At 32.0% G+C, this 13,931-nt stretch overlaps 1 protein-coding gene across 1 annotated transcript; it reads right to left on the bottom strand.

Annotated features, from left to right (window-relative positions):
• Positions 1–7,529: 7,529 nt before the first annotated feature.
• Positions 7,530–10,460, bottom strand: LOC149241680 (cysteine-rich receptor-like protein kinase 2). The gene is made up of 7 exons (XM_089370621.1): positions 9,632–10,460; positions 9,330–9,470; positions 9,090–9,229; positions 8,684–8,894; positions 8,340–8,574; positions 8,042–8,186; positions 7,530–7,925 (listed from the first exon to the last, which is right to left on the bottom strand). Exons 1-7 carry the CDS (start codon positions 10,458–10,460, stop codon positions 7,530–7,532), a joined length of 2,097 nt encoding a protein of 698 aa, XP_089226747.1.
• Between the last annotated feature and the right edge of the window lie 3,471 nt (positions 10,461–13,931).

Here is a 13,931-nt window from a genome sequence, read left to right as displayed (position 1 = left end):
TGCTGCCCATATGATTCATAGGGAGATTCTATGTAGTCTACCACCTTGCTAGCCATCTGATCTCTTTCCTACAAGGCATACTATGTCAGCTAAACCAAATCACCATAAATCAACGTACTTTATCATAATTCAGGTAGGATGCCTTGTCTGCAAGATCATCAAATCATCTTGATGCATGTACAACATATCCATAATAACATATAGACATATATCAATAAGTGCATCAATGCATAACCGTCATGATAGCTAGGGTCCAGTCATCAATACAAGGCCATATAAACAATGCATGATATGACCTCATGTATGACAACAACCATTACTATAGTATACACATTGCCTCATGCAACTATCAACCTACACCAGAAATACCTAATCAACTACACATATGCATAACCGAATGTAGTCGAGCATAAGCGATCAATTCTTGTAATCAACCTACAAGGTTGATGCATGTAATCAAATAACCAAGAATGCAACCCAAGATACAAGGATGTAATCAAGATGCATATAATCGTATAACCAGTCATATACTCATGACAATGCATTCCATAAAATCGACATCAAGTTACTTATGATAACCTTACTTCTACCATGATCAATATGATGTAGTGCAACAAGCACATGGAACACTAGTGTACGAGCCACACACGCAACTGACATGCATGCATTACCAACACATTCATTCATATCTATAGCACCAAATATGGCCCAAAGAGCCTGCAATCATGCTCTAATACCAATCTGTAACACCCCCTCCCAGGTTTACCTAGAGTAACCATGCTCTACCGAGCTAAACATGAGAAGAGCCACTACTATGAACATATTCGACCACCTATGTCACCTTAAGGAAGTGAAATTGATGGAACATCACATACAGTCATCCAACATCATCAACAAACCCCTCAGGAGACAAGTAATCCACTCATACAACCTGTCCCTATGTCCCACTACTATTCTGCAACTCTTATGCCATAGTCGCTCTCATGATATGTGCAAGGGAGCGACCAACAACCCAAAGTCACTCTCATATGCCTGTCTGCCAGCAAATGTGGGCCGAAATTGCTAGTTCTATGCCAACCACCCCAAGATTTAAGCCACTTTTCTAGCCCATAATCCTGGCCTCTGCCCAAAACTTGTTGCAACTTCTCGAACTCATTAAAAACATGATATAAATGTTGATCATTAAAAAATCACCCTCAATACTAGGCCTAAGCATCCCTAACTAGGACTGACATTCTGTCAAACACCTAGTATCAATGCAACCTACAGGTCTAGGAGACAAGACAAACCATAAATAACTGAAAAAACTTATGATACATAACTAGAAGGATCATCTCCTTCTCCATTGAGCTACTACATCATCAAGTAGGTCGTGCATCCATCCATTTAACAGTTACAAGTAAATATATGAAATAGCCATGACATAAAATAGTCATTCAACCATGCTTTAACCAACATAAAACGATGTAAATATTAGAGATATTACAACCATTAAATCCACATATAAATGAGTGAAAAAGTAAGAGAACTTGGCTTTTATTAATTGTAGGCAAATCTGACTAGGTTTGAGACTTCCACATACCATCCAACCATAGACATGGATGAACCAAATCTATCTTTTAGTCAGTCTCCTCCATGCCATATTCCAAGCATCAATGTGGAATCTCAGAGAACAACCAATCCAAGAACAACCAAGGGAATCCAGAGGTTAAACCACCTCCACCCTCATCAAACCGTGATCACACCAAAATCGGTGCTCCGATCACAACCAAATAGAACTTGGAATTCCATCCAAAAGTCATTACTATCCTTCAGGAATTTTTTGTATCCTTCTCTCTCAAGCTTTATCATAATCCAAACTCAGATCACCAGGCCCTAAACTAAGATTTCTCCCTCATTATTTACTGTGTATCCTGCCAAAACTAATTAAGGGATTCCTAGGCCTTTTGGGAACAAACCTTCAGACCACCTCCGCCCCAGATTCTGAAACCCATCTAACAAACTAAAGCTCAAAACCCGAGGTAAACATCCGAACATACCATGGCATCTGGAAAAGGGCAATGATAGAATGAAAAATAATGTTATTACTTGACAAAACCATGCCACCAACATCAAGTGAACCATACACCAACATGCAAAGTCATGCATGTCCAAACCAGCTAGGAAATCACACATGGAAAAGGTTACCTACAAGTATTCCTACTGAATTTGGTTGATCCTGCTTTCCTTCCTTGATCCTTGCTTTCTTTTCCTTCCTTTGCTTGTTTTTTCCTTTCCTTGCTCCACACTATAGTGCTCCAAGAACTCTAATTGACCGAGAGAGAGAGAGAGAGAGAGAGAGAGAGAGAGAGAGAGAGAGAGAGACGAGAGAGAGAGAATAATGAGAATATTGAGAGAGATCCAAACTTCAACTAACAAAAGGTTACCAACTAATCCTCAAAATCCTTTTTATGAATTAGACCTCTAATTTCTTCATTTTCCATTATTTTCCTTCATTTTTGTCCTCACATGCAACCTATGACCTTTCACCTTACTTTTCTCCTAATTTCCTTTATTTTCATAAATAAATGTGCCAAAAATGCCTTTCTTCCTTTTAATGCCTTTTCCTTAGCCTTTGCAAATTTTCCTTAGCCAAAATAGACATCTAGTCATGCCCGCTAGGATATCTTTTCCCAACAGTCAGCTTGGAATAAGTGTCCCTTAACCGTCGTCTTATTTTGCCTTTATTAAATTTTATTGCATGAACTTTTCACCTGGGCTGTTACACTCTCTCTCCAATCGAGTTAGAGGTAAATTGTCAAGAACCTTTAAACCAAGGAACAATGCAATGATAAAATCCCATGAATAATGCAATCCATTCCATTAATGTAATATGACCGAGTATAGTTTTGAGGACTTCATGTAGGAACAATATCAAATTTCATATGTAGACCCCCATCCACAACTAAATGTTGTTTGACCTCAATATCAACAGTTGATTAAAGGATATAATCATCATCACGAGTAAAACACACCATCACATTCCCTCTTAATATGGTCATTGTATATAAAGGATGTGTAGACTTTTGTCGTAAATCCCACAATTTGATTCCCTGATCAAATGATGAAGTCACAAACAGGTATGAGGAATAATGAGAAAACATTACCTCATTTTTATGTTCATAGCATAGATTTTAAATTTATGAGAGATGTTATGGCTTTAATATTAGGGTTTATCATATTATGTTTCATATTGAATTTATAATAGAGGCTTTGTAATATTGGGTTTATAATATTGATTTTGATATTAAGATTTATAATTGCTACAATGTGACATTACATTGCAATTTAACCAATGTCATAATGCATGATTATGAAATTATTCAACCACGTTTAGTAATGTGGTTGACTATGCTTGACTATGTTTGACAATCAACACTCTTCAACTTTGGTCAAAGATAATTGCCTATTATTATTGTTGATGAATATTTACAGTCAAACATAATCAATGACATTAGTCAAACATAATCAAAGAGGGTCACCCTTTATAACCAATGCTTAAATTACCAACCATAATTTTCAAGTTTGGTTAAACATAATCTCCTATTAATATTATTGATTAATATTCATATGCAAACATTTGATGTTAGAATAGTACATTAATTTATCCAACATCCCAGTATGACAACAATTATTGCAATGTGACAATCATTTTCGTAATCTTACATTGCATTGCAATTTCTCCAACATTTTGTTGTGACATTACAAAATTAGTCAACCACATTTACTACTGTGGCTCACTATATTTGTTGACTATGTTTAACAATCAACAATCTTCAACTTCAATGAAACATAATTTCCTATTATAATTAGTCATCCACATTAGTCAACAAAGTCAAAAAAAGTGAAACTTTATAATCATTATTTAAATTGTTGACAGTGATCAAACTTTGTTGCAATGTGACAATCATTGTCATAATGTCACATTACATTGCAATTTATCCAATATCACATTATAACAGTAAAAAATTAGTCAAGCACATTTACTAATGTGGGTCTAAAATATAAGGGTTTATATCAGGATTTCATATATATTAAACCCAATATTATAAACCTTATGTATCAAGCACCTTGTATTATAAACACAATATGTTAAACCCCATTAATATAAAAACCCTATTAATATTAAACCCTAATAATATAAATCCTAATGCTAAACCTATATTATAAATTTTATATTTAATTAGGATTTATAAATCATTACCATACACTTCATAATTATTAATGTGGCTGATATATTCTTATCGGTGCATATCAACAACATTTACTATTTTGGTTGTATATGTGTTTGATATACGCCTATTGGTGTATATCAACCATATTTATTAATGTGTTTCTCCTAGTAATTAATGAAGCTTGTAAAAAATTAATAGGTTATGCCAGCCACATTATAATCAAGAAATATTTAAAAATTATGGCCAACAATTATTTTTATGGTGATTTCAATATTAAACTTGTTGATAAACTTAATTTCAACACTGAAACAAAGTGATAATTTTAGGAAATTATCATATTAGTAATACAGTGAGAATTTAGTGTAAAATATGTTTTCAAAATGTCATATTTAATATGAAATTAACTAAAAAGAAGAGTAAAAGGGTATCTAAAGAAATGTAGGAATATATAATCCATAAGAGAATTGAAAAAAGAAATTTAATAATGATGTTTTTATTGTATTTATATTTAATTAGATGAAATGAATAATGTCTATTCTATTGTATTTCTATTTAATTAGATGAAATGAATAATGTCTATTCGAAGTAGATGAGGTGAATAAAGTTAATTTAAATTAGATTGCTAATTGTTATAATTTAAATATGAAATTGAAAGCTACTTTAAAGAGACTTCTATAAGAGAAGGCTAGCTTAACCTTTCAAATATTGTGTTTGGATTGTTTTTGGAAACCTGAAAAACTCTTTAGTCCACAAACCAAACCAATAAACATATTTATGAGACACATAAATGCACTAACTTATATATATATATATATATATATATATATATATATATATATATATTAGTTTTTAATTATTATTTTGAAAGGAGAATTTAAAGTATTTGGCCAACCTGAGTTATCTTTATTAAATCATGGTAACTATAATTCATGTTATAATACAATTACATTATCATCTATAACAATAAAAGTATAGTAAACTTTTGGAATATATTTTGAGTAACTATGAAAATCAAATCTTAAACGTAACGTCAGAAAATGATATATATTTTTTTCTCATAGATTGATAAACTACTTACAATTAAATTCATTGCATTATTATTTTTGAATAGAACAACTTTAATTTCATAAAAAAATATGATATTAAAAATGTCACAACAATTACATACATCACTATCTTGAAAAAGATTCGAAGAAAAAGAAAATAAATGATATTGAAAATTTCATAACAACTACATACATCACTATCTTGACAAAGATTTGAAAAATAAAACACATCATCCATTATGAAAATATAATTTTATTATTTTTATTTGAAAAAAAAAGAGAATAAATAAAATTATTAAAATCAGTGAATAATCATATTAGTTTCTTAAAACTAAATTTATAAATATAAAAATAATTAAAAAACCTTTGAATAATTTTTAAATAAAAAAATTCAAATAGAAATATTAAAAAATTCTGACCTCATTGTATAAACTTACTTCAGTAATGAAAAAATTCTAACCTCATTGTATAAATTTACTTCACTAATGAGAGAATTGAAAAAAAAAAACTACAAACTCACCAATACTCAAATTTAATCATATTTAATAATTTAGATAATTATTTTAAAAAAAGTAATATTAAATTATTATTTTTTTCATTTCATTTTTTTAATATATAAAATTAAAAATAAATTTAATATTTCATTTAAAAATAAATTTAACAATTTATTTATTTATATATTTTAAATATTTTAAAAATATATTCTATAATCAATATATTTCAATTCAGTAACCCATTTCTATTATGGATTACATACCATGTCAAAAATTGAAATTATCATAGGCATCCACATCATGTGTCAAACCCAAACCAATAATATATGCATTTTAATTTTTTTTTTATAAAAATATTATTTTATGCAAATCACAATATGTGAACTGTATATATATTAGATTCTAATATATAGTCGTTTTTTATTTTTTATTATTAAAAAAAAATTATTAAATAAAATAATAATAAATAATAAAATTTTAAATAAAAATAATATTAAAATCAAATAAATTTTGATTTTAACTTTAATGTTTAATGTAAAAAGAAAATATGATATCCTTACTCAATACTATTAGGAAAATGTATGTATAGTTTTATTTCTAGCTTTTAAATGCTATTTTAATTTTATAGATAAGGTTATTATATAAATCTACACTAGCATAGTTATATATGGTTGGTAAGTTTGGATATTCATTAATTTATAACAAGCATCAAAATACTTATCTTCATTTTATCTGGGAGATTCTTCGTTTGTAAATAAACTTTGTTATGGTTCTATTTGAGTTCGTAAATAGATTTTGTTATGATACCATGGGTAATACCATAATTTATCAATACTGCATGTCTAAAAAATCATAACTCACTTCAGGCTTCATATAACACTAGTTCATGTAACATTTTTTAAATTAAATTAAATCCTACACACCACACAAATAAATTAAAATAATTTAAAATGGCCGAGTCTTCACCCAACGACAAGCAAGTCGCAATTGGGTAAAGCCAAATTTGGCCGAGTCTTCACCCAACGGCAAAGCAAGTGGCAATTGGGTAAGGCCAAATTTAGAGTGTGTGCATCTTAAGTTATTTTGGGCGAGTTACTAGATGAAAAAGTTTAAATGCCCCTTAGCAACTTCATTGTAATCAAGTCCAATCAAATTTATACAACCAATTGAAAAGCCACAACTCATATTATTGTGTGTGTGAAATTTGTGTTATTTTGTGCCTAACCTTCTCTTCCTTTCCTGCAAATTGGTATCATAATTGAGGAAGAATCACAAAATAGCCTCGAGTAAGAAGAGGGCCAATTTTTCTATTTTGATTTCCATTCTCTTTATAGAATTTTTTTGTTTCCCTATTTAATCATTGATGTGCTTAAAAAAACCATGTATATTAAACTTATAAAACTATACACATACCATTTTTAACTGATTAACCACATATAAACCACTGCTACCTAAGAGAAAATTATTTAGATAAAAATCAAACATGAAAAAAAATTAAAAACATTTACAAAAATAATATTGGAAAAAGATTGCACAACCACATTAATAAATATGTTTAATATAAGCCAATAAAAAATTGCACAACCAAAAATAATAAAAAATTAGCGTGCAATCATTTAAATTTAAAGTAAATGAAGATGTTTGTACATGGATTCCAATCCTCCCATTCCATTTAAATTTAAAGTAAATGAAGATGTTTGTACATGGATTCCAATCCTCCCATTCCATTTCATCTCAGCTCCAGAATACATATAATCAACGGAGATAAAGTAATCCTAAGAGGCACTTCTGGAAGGATCAGCAACTGCAAAATGGATTTCGGAATGTGTCGTGGAAGAAGCTGCTGCACTGCTCGATGTTCTGTCAGGGTCAGGTGTTGCTGCACTGCTCGATGTTCTGTCAGGCTCAATAACTCCACCACGGCTAACTCGGTCACGTATTCCCACACCAGGCAGATCTACGAAAGCAGGCTCTCTTGGCGATGGAATATTTTCTCGCTCGCTTGTCAGCATCGACACTACCTGCGACATTGAAGGCCTCAAAAACGAAGCTGCTTGCGTGCAGAGCAAACCAATTTTAATCACTCTGCTCCCTTCCTCCCACGAATAACTGCCCTCCAATGTGGAATCTATAATTTCCAAAGCTCTTTCTGCTTTATACAATCTCCATGTCTGGTTGCCCGACACACAAAAAGAACATAAAACATTTATTAGTAAGGTATCCCAATGCTATATATGAAGATTTTAGAAAATTTGCACCTGAAAGATGAGATCCATGTGAGCCATACCCCTTCGCTGAGAAACTCTGTGCCTTGAGCCAAATTGTGATTCCTTCTTCCGCTCACAATCTCAAGTAGAAGCACTCCAAAGCTGAATACATCTGCTTTCTCTGTCAGTTGTCCGCGTAGGACGTACTCAGGCGCCATGTAGCCACTGCATAATGCCATTTACAGTGAGCTCTCCATATCTTAACCATCTTAAAATGATATAAATTTTTCAGATATATGAGTTGTAGTTTACTCATATATTATAATTTATTAAATCAACTGTGACATCAATAGGTTGAACTGGAGAGATAATCCTTACAAAGTTCCAGCAACTCTAGTGCTGACGTGGCTCTGATCTTCTCCAAAGAGTTTGGCTAAGCCAAAGTCTGCTATTTTGGGTCTGTGTTTATCGTCAAGTAAGATATTGCTTGCTTTAATATCTCTGTGGATGATCCGAATCTCAGACTCCTCGTGAAGATAGGCCAGACCGCGCGCAGTTCCAACTATGATTTCATACCTCTCTCTCCATTTAAGTAAATGACCTTTTGTTGTATCTGTAATTAATACATATCCAGAAGTAAGAAAATTAGCGAGCTACATACACAAACTGAAATAAATCAATATCCATGGAACCATTAAGCCGTTAAAGAGCGAGAAGGCAACCGAATATAAACTTGTTGAGACTACTGTTTTGGAGGTATTCGTAAACTAGTAGCCTTTCTGAGCTTTCAACGCAGCAGCCAAGCAATTTCACTAGATTTCTGTGTTTAACACGACTGACAAGATTTGCTTCATTCAAGAATTCAGCGTCTCCTTGCGTTGAACCTATGTTCAGCCGTTTAACTGCAACCTCGCGTCCATCAGGTAGAACCCCCTGTACATCAATCAGCTTTAAATTATTTCTATTCTCCATTATCACTTGGGACTATTGCTTGCAACTCTATATTTCAAAACCAATTGTTTAACGCTTACTCTAAATCAGCTTTTAATTATTTATATTCTGCATTATATCTTGAGCTCTTGCTGAACAAACCCCTAATTCAATTGAAAGCAATGATTTAACACTCACTTTATAGACGGACCCAAAACCTCCGTGGCCGAGTTTTTTCTCTGCTTTAAAATCGGAAGTAGCGTCTCTCAGAATATGGTACTTAAAAACGAGTTCCGGATTCACCTCAGGAATCGATAAGCCGATTTCTCTGTCCTCACCTGCAAAAACAATTGCATCGCATCTATTTATGTTGAGGTTTTTCAGTAGGCGAGCAGTTCATAAGATACCTGCTAATACGGCGCACACTGAATGACCTACCAATATCCGGACCTCTGGTTAGACGAATCCGCTGCCAACGTTTCCGTCGAATCCACTTGCAGAGGCCTATAGATACAATTAATCCAGCCAGAGCAGCTAACACCCCTAGAACTATCGGAAGTACCTTAGAGCCTTTCCGTCCTGCAAATTTACACATATAGCCTATGTTTACTTACCGAATAAAATCTTAACAGAACCACTATAGCCCCCCAGAGCTTATCTCGATATTGTAAATTGGCTATATGTTTTATTTCTCCAAATGAACAAAACCACAACCATTATAAGAGCTGCGACAGAAATACCGGATTCTGTAGTACTCTGGCCTGGAGATGAAATGATTGAAGTATTGAAAAAGCTATAAATTTCGTAATGCAAATCGCAGTTCCTACTTCGGTAGCGTGCTCCATTAGCTCCGCTTGCGCATGCCGTGGCAGAATTATTCAACCGACCGGCACCGGATATCTTTGACCGACCCGCAACTAAGCACGACCGGCAATTTGTTGGGGACAGATCTATCCAACACTGGGCTAAGACATAGATTTCCCTCGAATCTGAAAAATCACTGTCGACTTTATCGGTAGCGAAAAGTCGGGGATTCTGCACAGCTTTTTCGATGGTATCTAAAAGAACTTGCTCAGTAGCATTTCCGAACTGCTCTGGGACATAGCTTATATTGCTGTCGCAAACAAGATTCATAACCTCGCTTCCCTCATTATAATCGTTGTAAAAGCTATGATTCTCGTACCGTAAGAAGCAGTCGTTTAGCAAAACGAATCCAGATGTGGTGTTGTGACATTTATCAACAAGAAATGCCTTCGTCCCCGATGCGCACTGTTCGCAGTCCGAGGAATTTAAATCACCCCTGCACTGGAGAAGCCCATAAGCAGCACTGCTGCTGTTTTGGCCCTCAACACTAGTGTTGAATCCGGTCATAGAAACGCTCCCCACCAATGATTCAAGTACCCCATCTAAATTATACTGGAAATCGCTACCTTCTCTATATTCGTTGGTCCCGCAATCAACCCAGTAGGAATTATTAAAATCCTCAGCTGCGAAGAGGTGCAGAGGCGTCCATGCACTGACGATAAACAACATGCAGTTGATTATTGATGTCTTCGGCTTCATCGCCATCGCAGGGCAGGGAAAGAACTCAACTCCCTTCTCTGGCTTAAGGCGCGGAAGACTATGTTAGTAGTTACTTTCTCTGCAATTTGGAAGACCACAGATTCTGCAAGCACAGCACTCCCTCATCACTCCAAGTCCCCGCGGATACGGTGAGGCTGAGGCTGCATTATATTTTTGAAAATTCGTTGGTTCATTTGTTTGAAATTTACTCAGAAGGTTATAAATTTCAGCAATAAAACTTTAATTTTATAATTCAAGCGTTTTATTTATTTTTATATTTAAAAATTAATTTAAATATAAAAATTATATAAAAACAATCAAACAGAGTTTAATTTATTTTTGTATATTTAAAAATTAATTTAAATATTAAAAGTAATGATGTTTTAAAATTATATCAAAAAATTAATAAATAGCGTTTAATTTATTTTTGTATATTTAAAAATAAATTTAAATATTAAAATTATGATATTTGAAAATTACATTAAGAAATAATAAAATAAAAACATAAAATAATTAAATTAGATTTAAAATTTATAAAATAAAAATAAAAACATTAAAACAATTTAATTATTTTTTAAATTAAAATGAATTAAACGAAGTCACGGAAGTTTATTTCACAAGGTTTTTTTGGAAATTTAAAGTAAATATGAATACAAATTTGTCATCTTCAAATACTTCGAAATACTCTAGTTGTAAGAATTAACCGTGTCTCCTTCCTACCCAATTGCCTATTTTTTTAATAATAAAAAAACTAAATTAATTATCTTTTTAAAGTATAGGTTTAGATTTTAAGCGCACTTAATTTTTTTAATAATAAAAAAATGAAATTAATTATCTTTTTTAAGCTATAGATTTAGATTCTAAGCGCACCTAATTTTTTTAATAATAAAAAAATGAAATTAATTATCTTTTGTAAAGTATAGATCTAGACTTTAAGCGCATTTAGGTGGGAGTTGACTTGCTCTTAAAGAGACCGCCGATCCGAATCTGAGGGAGACAGAGATGTGATTTTCTTTGCGAATAGAAGAGACAATGATGTCATATTCGAAAGAACAATGAATTCCATACGACGCTTTCGATGAGATTTCATGTGGGCTCGAGGCACTATGACGGTTGGAATTTGATGGGCGTTTTGGCCGTATTTGATGTTTAAAAATTTTGAATAAAGTTTTTTTAATAAAAAAAATTAATGGATTTTGAAATTTATAAAATTTATTTTCCATAGATTATCATTTTCCGAAAATGTTTTTAACACTATATATCAAGTTGTGTTTTATTTGGATTAGGGCTTGTCAGAGTTTGATATCGATTAATTCATTCACTCATTATGGAGTAAGCATTGCTATTAAGGTGACATCAATGTTGTATGTCTCTCATTTAATTCATTCACTCATTATGGAGTAAGCATTGCTATTAAGGTGACATCAATGTTGCATGTCTCTCATTTACTAAAATCTATGATGGAAATTGACTTTAATAAAATTTATGATGGAAATTGACTTGACACATTATACTGGAGAATTTATGATCTTCAACTAATGTATCAATGGAGTACTTTAAATTAAATTGATTTATTTATTTCCAAATCATGCTTGATTGTGCCCAACTCTGTAATATTCTTAAAAAAATGGGTAGGGACAACTTATAGTGATTCCACCCAGAGAGCATCATATCATGGACGAGACGTGCAATTGAGGAATGAAGTGTATACCAAACTTTTCTTGCCTTGTAAAAGAATCAAGTATATATCAAACTTTTACTGCTTTGTGAAATCAAGGACTCCTCCATCTATTTGTGCTACTCTAAAATCATTGCACTCCATGTGGGCTTACTTGTTTGGTTACCCAAGCTTGCATGTAGTCTCCTCCCTCTCAACATGGCCTTAATACCATCGTTGTTGGATGAAGGTCATTAAACACTTAGTTTTCTTTGCGTATATTCTTTTTTGCGTTAATGCTAGTGGTTTTTAATCAATTTTACATTTTTTATTTTGAAAATTCTACTATGCAATAAAATTCTAAAACAAAATTATGTTAAAAATATGTGGAGCTCTACCATTAGTGGGTTTTAATCAATTTTTTATTTTTTATTTTGAAAATTTTACTATGTAATAAAATTTCAAAACAAAATTCTATTAAGATTATGTAGAGAGTTAACGCTAGCTAGCAGGTTTTAATTGATTTTACATTTTTTGTTTCGAAAATAATACTATATAATAAAATTCCAAAACAAAATTTAAATGAAGAAACCCTTTCACTCCAATGTTTCAGAAGAGTTCCAGAAAATTCCATAATGTTGGCCCATTTGGCAACCTTTACAAAATGGTGAGTTTTTGGGTAGTGTATGCAGTTATTTTTCAAGAGCTTGTGAGTTATTTTTGAGGGATCACTATCATTCTACAACAAATCATTATATAATATAAAGATTGATTTTACTTTGTTTTATGACATATTTTGGTGTAATTATCCACTATCATTTTGTTCTACTATGTCTCAAAGCAGTGTTTAATTTAAAATCAATCAACGATTTTTCTTATTTGTTTTAAGTTTAAAATATATCAAGATTTCCAAAGTAGGCCCCATTGAATGGTCTTTGCTACTAAGAATTGTGTATAATTTTTTGAACAAGACTTACAATCATGTACTTTTAATCTTTAACAATTAATTTTAATTTTAATTTGATTGTGAATTTGGTTATTCAGAAATTTTGATATAAAATATATATTTTAGAAGATAACATATATTATCATTATTAATTATAAAGGAATAATAAGGTTTAGGGTTAAATAAGCCATCTGTGTGTTATGAACATTTTTGTTTTTTGTTTTTGTTTTTGTGATAAATATGTGAATTTTTAATGTAGTTGTATTATTGAAAGGTAATTTTTTATTCAAAATTGTACTGATGAAGGGTTTATTTATTATTAAAAGGTTATTGTTGAAGGGAAAAATTTTAAACATGAAGTATAAGGATAGAAAACATAAAAAAAAATTGTCTCATGGGTAAAGAGGAATCCAAATTCCAACCTTGGGGGCTATAAATGCTCAACGAGCAAATAAATGAGAGTAAGTTATACCTGTGAATCTTTTAGTGGAAACTGGCCTGATTTTGTTGATGTGACTCTCTTATTGGTGGTCATCCATCCCTTTAGAGTTTCCCTACCGTTGTTTATCCCGTCTTATTAGCGAGACCGGCCATGAGTAAATATGTGACATACATTAATGTTACAAGGATTCCCTCTAGCTATTGTGTCTCGCCAATATTTCAAAATTCAAATTTTCACCCTATTAATTTGAAAGCAGCTCTAGACTGGGCCTATGCAACTAGTTATGCAAATTGTGGCCCTATACAACCTGGCGGGGCTTGTTATCTACCCAATATGTTCTTCACCCATACATAATTTTCATTCAACAGTATTACCAAAAGAACATGAAGGCACACGTTCTTGTGATTTTGAGGGTGTTGCAATAGTCATAGA

Source organism: Pinus tabuliformis, chromosome 8 (assembly GCF_031772625.1).
Source record: "Pinus tabuliformis cultivar Carrire ecotype Pingquan chromosome 8, CPIR1, whole genome shotgun sequence".
NCBI lineage: Eukaryota > Viridiplantae > Streptophyta > Pinopsida > Pinales > Pinaceae > Pinus > Pinus tabuliformis.
Note: the sequence above shows the minus strand (reverse complement) of the source record. Positions and strands in the feature narration are given on the sequence as shown.

What these genes read in the sequence shown, in the direction of transcription:
- LOC149241680 (XM_089370621.1), bottom strand. Translation starts at nt 10,460, where the DNA reads ATGGCGATGAAGCCGAAGACATCAATAATCAACTGCATGTTGTTTATC. An exon ending in GTTTTGGGTCCGTCTATAAA is followed by an intron (nt 8,895 to 9,089) that starts GTGAGTGTTAAA and finishes ATTGATGTACAG; the next exon opens with GGGGTTCTACCTGATGGACG. An exon ending in ACTAGAGTTGCTGGAACTTT is followed by an intron (nt 8,187 to 8,339) that starts GTAAGGATTATC and finishes GGCATTATGCAG; the next exon opens with TGGCTACATGGCGCCTGAGT.